The 9,661-nt window shown below is 38.1% G+C and overlaps 1 protein-coding gene across 1 annotated transcript in view; it reads right to left on the reverse strand.

Moving 5' to 3' along the window:
• Nucleotides 1-62: 62 nt before the first annotated feature.
• LOC106941793 (uncharacterized) overlaps nucleotides 63-9,661 on the reverse strand; it is a 33,740-nt gene continuing 24,141 nt past the window's right edge. Inside the window, exons 12-16 of the mRNA XM_015024910.1 lie at nucleotides 6,533-6,592; nucleotides 5,353-5,448; nucleotides 4,073-4,153; nucleotides 3,863-3,976; nucleotides 63-3,021 (exon numbers count right to left, since the gene is read on the reverse strand). Coding sequence (XP_014880396.1) covers nucleotides 3,016-3,021; nucleotides 3,863-3,976; nucleotides 4,073-4,153; nucleotides 5,353-5,448; nucleotides 6,533-6,592 — 357 coding nt within the window. The 3' untranslated portion in view covers nucleotides 63-3,015. The remainder of the gene's footprint in view (nucleotides 3,022-3,862; nucleotides 3,977-4,072; nucleotides 4,154-5,352; nucleotides 5,449-6,532; nucleotides 6,593-9,661) is intronic.

Consider the following 9,661-nt stretch of genomic DNA (forward strand, 5'->3'; position numbering starts at 1 on the left):
TATATATATATATCTCCCCCTCATATATATCCCTCATTGTAAAAGCCGAGACACAGTTTGAATCATAGTGACATTTATTTATGCAGGTTTGTTTCCTGTCGAAACTGAATGCAAACACAGGACATACACACCACCAAGCACTAGGGGAATGTAGAGCAAACGACAGTGGAGAACTGAAGGTGGAGGCTGAACGGTGCAGCGCTGAGTGAACCTCCTGATCCAGGATCTGTTCTGCCACAGTTTCAACAAAACGCTGAATTCTGAATCACCTCTTGTCCACTTTCTAAAGTCAGTAGTTCTTTCTGGTTCGCTTTGTTTCATCTCGGATGCTTTCAGCTGATGAGTGCTCCCATAAAATCAATTCCAAAACTTAAGGCACCCATTTTGTGTTCTTATCTCTATTGCACCTCTGTCCGTTAGATTATCACTTTCTGATCCATTCCATTTACACAAAGAATCCGGACCTTCGTCAGTTTGACTTCTCAATGCCTTCACTGAACTCGGCAGCGGTTTGCAGAAGCAAAGTGCTCTCACAACAGTCCAGTGTCATGTGACCGATAGAAAATAAAACAGTAAAATAGAATATACAAAGTCAGCAGGTTTAGAACCTCGTTTCCATGGACACGCCTACAGCAGGTCAACAGTTTCAGGTGGGGACGATGACACGATCACACGTGTTGGGGAAGCTCCTCGCTCCACAGCTGTTTCTCATTACTAGGTTTTGGTTACGCTTCGGTTCATGTGAGGGTTCACAGTTTTCTCCCTTCAGAGGACAGAGGATGCGAAAGATGGCGGCTTATTGCGGAACCTCACAAGCTGTTCGCCACACCGCCTCGGCTGACGGCACAGACTTAGAGGGTTAATAGGGGTAGGGGCGCCTCCGAGGGGGTTTTCATGTCTGATTTGTGATGCATAGAATTAAAGGTCACTCACTTATGGATATGTGTGACAGGGCATCTTTATTTGCGCCCACCTTTTCCTGTTTGACCCTTTTTGCCACATCACGACCACAGCACTCTAAACTGTGGAGATGTGTTCAAATGTGAGAGAGTTCTAGGGGGTTGAATACTTTTGCATGGTGTTGTATCTTTGGGGAGAACAGCTCCTTTCAAGCAAAAGTCCAAAGTCACAGCATAACTGGAGAGTTAATCCAACAGAAAGCAGAGAACATCGGCGATAATCTGTCACTTTTCAACTTTTCAGGGAGTATTTAAATAATATGATCCATCACAGTCGCTACTGTTATTTAACATACTGATTAATATTATCCTACCAGAACTTGGAATTGCGTCAGCTATTCATCATGTACAAGGTTAGCAGAATAAACATGGTAGGGAATCCGTTAAAGAGTAACATATTTATCGTAGGATATAACCAGAACATACTGCGTACTGGACAGACACAAGACTTTCAATTAATACTAGTTTTGTCTCAAAAAAAAAAAAAATCAGAGAACTTAAATAAATGTGGACAAAATGTAGACATATTTCAAGGGGTTGAAGTAGCGCACACACCTCAAAATTGCAGATAACGCGGAAGAAAAGGCTTTTCTGGGGTTGCATTTCATATAAACAAAACATACTTCATACTGGACAGACACGAGGCTTTTAATTAATGTTTGTTTTGAGCCATGAAATCTGAGAAATAAATATGGACAAACATTAAGGGATCTCAGCTGGCAATTAGTAGCACACACCTCCAAATTGTGCATAACCTGCAGGAAGAGGCTTCTTTGAGCTGCAGTTCAATAAAATATGCTTACAGTTAGTGCTGGAGCTATATGGACTGCAAAATCTCAAGAACAACTAAGGACAGCTTTCTTCGTGAGACAGGAGACAGACTTTCATGGCCTGACAACCTTGAATATGACGGCAGCGTGGGAAAAGTTTAAAGTAGTAAAGTATTTCTCAACTAAATTATTTTGTAAAAAACAAAATGAGATTTATAAAAGTGATTAATTGTTCTGCATTAGTTTCCAAACTGGTCATTTCTGTAAGTGTGCGCCAGGAGGCTGAAATTAAAAGTATTTTGAAAAGTATACTCTGTTAAATCATAAAGGTGGAAAATTTCACTGTTTTATTTTTTTTTCAAACTGTAAAGTTTTAAAACCTTTTGTAGCTTGATGGCCATAACTGGCCCATGCCTAGCGACGTCTCTTTAAGATGCGCTAACTTCCAGTGTATCAGCATCAAGACAAAGGGAACAAAAAAGATCACTGCAATATTCAAAAAATACAAGAAGTTCAGGTTAAACCAAAGTCAAGTAAGTAAAAAGTAAAAATATACCATCAAATTTGTAAAACTTAGAACACGTAATATTTATATTAAAAATTCCTCTACAAATCCTAAGACGGTGAGCAGCGCTGCCTTTGTTGCCGTCACCTAAAGCTAAACAGTCATGTTGGGATGAGGATGTTTGGTTCCTGGAGGCTGGACCAGATCCAGCAGCTCAACCAACCGTCAGCGTTTCTATGGGCCGCGTCTCTGCAGGGCTTTAATATGTGTTCTCATTCCCTCTGCTATTATTATTTGAATCATGCAGATTATAATCATCTGATATAATTCATAAACAGGCAAACACAGAACATAAATTAGATCCTCTATAGGTAAAAATGTAAAAAGCTAATAAGACAGCAGTTTATTGAACCCGAAGCGAGGAGGAGGAAGTGACGGCAGTCGTTCAAACAGGAAGCAGTTCCATTTCTGAGGTGGTGGGGGTGTCCGATTCGGCGCTGAATCTTCCAAACTGAAGATGGTTTCCCATTCTCGAAGGAGCTAGTGGGCTTGAATGGTCCTGGAGGGGGTCAGGAGTGAGTGGGAGGTGTCCAGGCCGGGTCACAGTTGGTTTAGTCTAAAGGGACAGGAGAGGAGATCTGCTGCTTCATGGAAGGCAGTTTCTTCAGGTGTCTGTGTGTCACAGGGTGGGGGGGCAGAAGGGTGGTGGCATGCTGCTTGGTGGGGCAGGAGACTCTCTGCTGGAGGATCCTCTCCTGCCCCCCCCCATCATGTCCTGGGATCAGGACTGCAGAGAGACAAAAATGAAGAACCTGAAAAACTTTGTAGAAGGTTCTGGACAGTGTTTGATGTTTTCTGTGATTCATTCTAACTTCCTTAAAGGGGCAGCATTATGTTATTATCCAGGCACATAGTGTCATCATAAAGCACTATCAAGAAACTCTGTTACCTTCAGCTGCACATATATTTTACAAAAATGTTTCCTTTTGTATTTGTTCAAACTGGCACCATGTTTGTTATGAAAAGATCGATCTCCTGCCTGAGCTACGCACCGCTCCCAACCAAAATCAACCAATCAGAGCCAGATGGCACATCTTAGCGCTGTCAATCAATCTCAATGTGCTAAGGACAGAGAAACAACTTACTGTTACAGCAAACTGTTTACCCACTGTCTTCGGTGGATATGTTAACTAGCCTAATGTTGTAATGAACAACATTAGGCTGTTCTCTGCAACAACATTACAGAGAGCAAGAGGGAGTGGTTGTCATAAGTTTATTACGTCTTCCTACTCCTTTGAGCATGTTAGGATTATTGTGGTACAAAAAATATGTCTTCTTTTGCAATCCTTGTTCATGTGTTATTTTATACTGCTATCATGTTCGAAATAAATAAATAAATAAATAAATAAATAAATAAATAAATAAATAAATAAATAAATAAAAGTAGATTAAAGGATTTCTCAAACATGCATAAAAGAATCAAGGAAACACTGCAGGTATGTTTTTGATAAGGGAATAACATTATAAAAAGTTGAATTTACACAAAACTGCCCCTTTAGCTGTAACAATGGGCAAAAAGATGGATGGAATATTTACACAACAGTACAGAAGAGGTAAAGATGGCCTACCTCTGCTCTCCGCTGCTCCTCTGTGGGAGACTCTGTTTCCCTGATGACCACTGCTTTTGTCACCAGCATGTCGGGATGCTGCTGCTTGGCCTCCTGGATCGCCATGGCGAGCGCCTGGAGCCAGAGAAACCCCAGCACACAGGTCAGCATCCCGACACAGGTCAGCTTTCAGACACAAAGAGCAGATGTCTCCAGGACTCTGGCTCTCACCTGATGCTGGTCCACATCGTCGTCTCCTGTGATTATGATCCTCTTTTCGATTCTGGTCTCTGAGTAGCCTCCTTTCACAGTCTGAAGTGCACAGAACCACCAGGGTCAGGCAACATCACACTTAATGAAAAGTATCCAACCAACTTAGGCTTTTCCAAATTTTGTCACATTACAGCCACAAACTGGAATGTATTTTACTGGTGAGCTTTTAACAACTAGCTGTGTTTCCATTATAAATGTGCGTAAAACTTTAATCATATTCCCCTGATGTAAAAAAAAAAAAAAAAAAAAAAACTATTTCACAATTGTGGTGTTAAGATTAAATAACAAGTGAAGCCATCATCCTCGCTTGTTCTTGTTCTTTGTTATTTCTGCCAGTAGTAACATCCGGTTAGTGATCACATGATTTATGGTGCAACAAAAGTGTTTCCATTGCAGTTTTGCGGAGCACATTAATTTTGACATGGCCAAAAAAAATCACCTCATCCAATAAGCAAAAGCTTATTAAAAACATGATTGTTTTTTTTAATTAGCATTTTTCCATGCTAAATTTATTTTGGGGATTCCAGTTTGTGCAATTATATGGTCAATGGAAACACAGTTCACGTCTCAAGTCAAGTTCATTTGAGTCCAAAACTGAACTCATGACCAACATTCAAATCAACTAATGTTGGTCATAATTTGATTTGACCAACATTAGTTGGTCAAATCAACCAACTAATGGTTGATTTGACCATTAGTTGGTTGGTGATTGTGGTGCCAACATCACCACCATCATCATGGTGGTGATGTTGGCAGCATCACCACCATGATGCTGCCAACATGGTGGTGGCAGCATCATGCCAGTAGAGATTTTGTACATTTATTTGAATTAACACCTCTCGTTTCACATTTTTATTTGTAAGAAATCTTTGAAATCCCTCCACCATTTTCTTTCTTTTATTTTGTACACCGCACTACTTTGGTGTGTCATTATTTCCTGAAACGTGGATGTGACGTGACAAAATGTGACAAAGTTCAAAATGTTGAATGTTTGGTGGTGTTTTAAATATTTCAACACATCATTATCTTTATCACATCAAAACAAATCCTCATTGTTTACTCTTCGAGCAAAATTACAAACGGAGGAAATTATGTAATTATGAATAGCGGCTTGAAACAACAACAACTGTATCCTGTACCTATGAAACAGATTACCATTTTATTTTAGACAAGAACTGTTTCACTGTGATAAAGGTTCAGTAATTGAACTGTAGCCGAGGAAACAAACACAATGTTACCTTGGTAACTTGTGTCGTGGTTGCTGATGTGATGCTTTCAGCCGTGATGGTCAGAGGGGACACAACAGACTCCCTCCCTTGCGAAGTGGCTTTTACCTGCAGCACAGTAATTACAGAGCAGTCAGACCCACATATTCAACGGTCAAGCACAACATCTGCTAGCCAAAGTGATAACATCTGTTACATAATCAGCTGATGTGGTTCACTTTCACACTACACTGTCAAACAGAATAAACCCTTTAAGAAGCCTGTTCCCCTCCTCACCTGTGGGGGCGCTCCTCCAAGAACCACTGAAGGTTCTAAGAGGTTCGAATGCTAGAACTTCTGAGATCCTTCTTCATGAAATTTACACAAAAATGTGGGCATGTGATTCAGATTGTGCTAAAATTGTGACAGAACAGCCAGAAAAGAAGGAGAAAAAATAACTTTTTAGAAAGCTCATTCACATGCTAGCTTTCACACTGAAACCGAGTTGTGGAGACGGCTAACAGTGTGATGGTATTAATCCAGCACATACAGGTATTAACCCTGTATGTGCTGGTATTAACCCTGTATGGAATTCCCCATCATCCATTGAGAGGGAATTCCAAATCAGTTGCTGAAGCTTTAGCAGTGCTGGGCTAATTTTTCTTTTAGCGCTTAAGTGATTTTGCTAACTCTCACTAGAGTTCAGCTTAGTTCAAAGTCAGATAGTTTGTATCACCAGGTCTAAATAGTTTAGGCCTCTAAGATATTATTTAGATTTTTTTTTTCTCCAGTTCCACCCTCATGTCCAAATATCCTCACTTTTTGATCCTACAACACCAAAGTCAAACCCAAGCCTTTAAATCGTCCATCTGGATGACCATCCCTGGTCTTCATGTTTTACATATTCTTAAATGTGTGTGGATACCCTTTTTGTTAAAAGTGACAGTTTCAAGAAATGGCATTAGTAATTGAAGGTAAAGACAAGCGATTCCTCAAAAACAGAACAATGTGTTGGCTCAAAGTCATTCAAGCATTTATTTGTTGAAATTCATGACCAGAGTCATTATGGTGACAGTAAGTAACAATTGTGTAGCTCGCATGAGGCGATTCATTTGGACACTCGCTCCAATAAAGGTCAAGACTACAGCAGAGGCAGCGCACAGACACATAAATTACTGTCAGTGTGATGGATGTCCTCTACAAAGACACTTACAGGGGAGCCATTTTCTTTGGGAGCAGCAGGAGTTTCCTGGGAGCTGACAGCTGCAGGGCTCTGAAAGGGAGAGGAAGAAATGGTTCTGATGAAGGCTTTTTACCAGATACCAGCACCATGACTGCTCCATGCAAAAACAACAACACTGAAGGACTTGTTTGTTCTCCACAAAGACCAGCACTGATTGTGCAAAAATAAATAAATAAATAAATAAATAAATAAATAATCTGGTCAACATCAGATTGTAAATGAATTAGTGTTTTTGTGTATTTCTATGACTTATTTAAATTATGTAATAATGCTTTGTTTAGCCGATGGGGAGTATTACAGTTTGATGAAGTAGTAAAATTTAAGACAGTACAAATGAAATATGAAGCCATAAATAATATGCTCCCTAAAAATATTCAGTCTGTCTAAGTAAAAACGTGGGAGATATGATCTAAGATGGAAATTTAAGATAAAACAACCAAATGTAAATAATATATTAATAATAATGATGTTGTTGTGGTATTAAGCTGTTGAACTGTTAAATCTTAAACTAAGTATAACATAAAATGGAATTAAAACACAGAATGATTGATATGACTGAAACCTTTGTGATGACAATTTACTCACTTTTTGTTTTTTCATTCTTCTTACTAAATACTAAAGCTGTGAAAAGTGAAAATAGTTTCTTTCCACATGATGGTCGACAATATGAGCTGAGCAGCTTCAACCTATATACCACTTTGAATTATCGTTATTTGACTTTGTTGAATTTCCTTATTTTGCAGTCGGAATGTTTCTTAAACACTTAAATGTATGTATTTTTAATTCTAACAACAAAATCTCTTTTTTATATGTCAAAAATAATATTTAAATGAATGTTGCCAGTTTCAGGTCAAAGTCTTTCCAAAATAACAAGAATAAATCATGTTTCAGTGGTTATTAAGGTCACCTCAGGTCAATACTTGGTGATTTTGGACTGTCAGGTCCTGGGAAATGAAAGGCTCCTAAATGATTCACTATGTTTCACAGTTGGTTGGAGTTCAGAACACTATGCAAACCTTTTCCCCTTTTTAGTGAGAACAAAACTGTTGATAACCTTATTATATCAAAGCTGCACAAAGTTAAGTTAGAGTTTGACTCTAAATGGTTGTGCTATCTTATGCTGGTGTCCTCTGAAAAATATAAGAAAGTTAATCTCAAGACAATTCCTTACCAAAAAAAAACTTACATTTCAACATAAATCACAAGAAGCCCAATTCAAAACAAATTCCAAATGTTGCAAATTTCTAAAGCTCTGTCTTAAGTTTGCTGAGATGTGTATATTTTTAAGACTACTAATGTAAAAAAAGGTTGCCTTTCATCTGGAAAGTCCTATAAAGTGCTGATAGTTGTAAAATCTCCCAGAATATATTTCAGTACATCTAAAAAAAACTTAAGACTATTGTGGAAAAGTGCAATATTTCTCACCAGACATCTCAGAAAATGAAACTCATGTATTATGTAGAATATATGAGTGGAATATATCACTCACAGGCTCTGATTCTTGTAATTTTGATGATTATGGTATATGGAGAATTGAGAAGATTGCATTTGTAACACTTAATGTTTATCCTGTGCAAAAATATGATTTTTTTTATTTTATTTTTTCCTTTAATTTAATCTTCAGAACTTTACCTGCAGAAATTTAACTGCTGAAACTTGCCTCCAAATGTCCAGAGACGCAACACAAAGCAACCAGAACTAGATCTGGACAACTGGCTATTTGCACTCTTTTATTCACATGTCAAACAGTTTGCTAGTCAGTGCAGCTACCTCAACACACTTGTGTCACATAATCAAAGGAGAGTAATTTGATTGCCTAAAAGTTATAATTCTGACTTCAAACTCAAAGTATTCTAATTCTGTGTTAATAAATGTCAAAATCCAAATAAATAATCAAACATTCTTCAGTTAGGTGGATGTAAATTATGTTGCTAGCATATAGAAACAATAACAACTATTTCTTCCTTGTAATAGGATCTCTAAACCTGCACTTTGTCATCACTGAAAACCTGTCCCAAATTTTTTATTGGGACAGAGTTTTAAGATTAGATTTGTTTGATGGTATATAAACAATTTAAACAAAATTCTGAGAAAAAAAGTGAGAATTCTGAGTTTAAAGCCAGAATTTTACATTTAATGTCAAATTGATTCCTGTAAAATGCGAGTGTTTAGAAAAGCGTTCTAAAAATGAAATGTAGTCAGAATTTGGAGAAATAAACCTGAATTGTTTAAAACATTAGAATTTTGAGATTCAGCACTATAAAAATGAAATGAACTTTTATTATTATTATTATTATTATTATTATTATTATTATTATTTAAAAAGTCAAAATTCAGATAAAATCTTATTTCTCTTTTTTCAGTGTACCTAAATCCTCTTTTGTACATGTGGAAGGATATTGAAGAATTCAATTTCAGACGATGTTTTTCTATTTGTTATGTATCTAGAGAAAGTGAAAATGCTTGTGCTGATATTATAAAACTTTACCTAAAATGAAATCATACTTTTCTACCTCGTTGTATGTTATAAAAGTAAAAATATGTGATGTTTTACTGTGATCTACACAGGCTGTTGTAACGTCCACAAACTAATCTTTGTGAAATATCTCCCTCTGCTGGCCAACCGACGTTACTGTAGATCTTTATCTGCCTATAGATTATCTTATCCTCCATTTACTGTGCAGAGGCGCGCGCGCGCAGAGCACTCAGCTTACTCCGACAACCTTAAAGCAATGACTCAGCACTGATGCGGCTCTTCAAAGGGCCCCTCTCTCCATCATCTCCTGAGCACATCCACACCATTAGCTTGAATGGCTAAAGAGCCTGGCCGTGATTACATTTTAATAAGGCACCTGCGGGACAGCCGGTCCGCGCTCACTGCTCTGCTTCCGGAGATGAATGGCAGTCGCAGCTGCTTTCATCCCTCTCATTAATATACTGTCAATACTTTAATCATGCCTTAATGATTCTATTACGCTCCCCATTTTTTTGGGAACATGGCTGCCGTGTCACTGAGCTCCCTGGAAGAAGAAGAAGAAAAAAGAGATTCTTTCTATAGTCAAAGTCCCAGGCTTCCACCAAACGCACGTCACGCAGCAG

Source organism: Poecilia latipinna, unplaced genomic scaffold, assembly GCF_001443285.1.
Source record: "Poecilia latipinna isolate Pla-1442-1.1 unplaced genomic scaffold, P_latipinna-1.0 Scaffold3871, whole genome shotgun sequence".
Classification (NCBI taxonomy): Eukaryota; Metazoa; Chordata; class Actinopteri; order Cyprinodontiformes; family Poeciliidae; genus Poecilia; species Poecilia latipinna.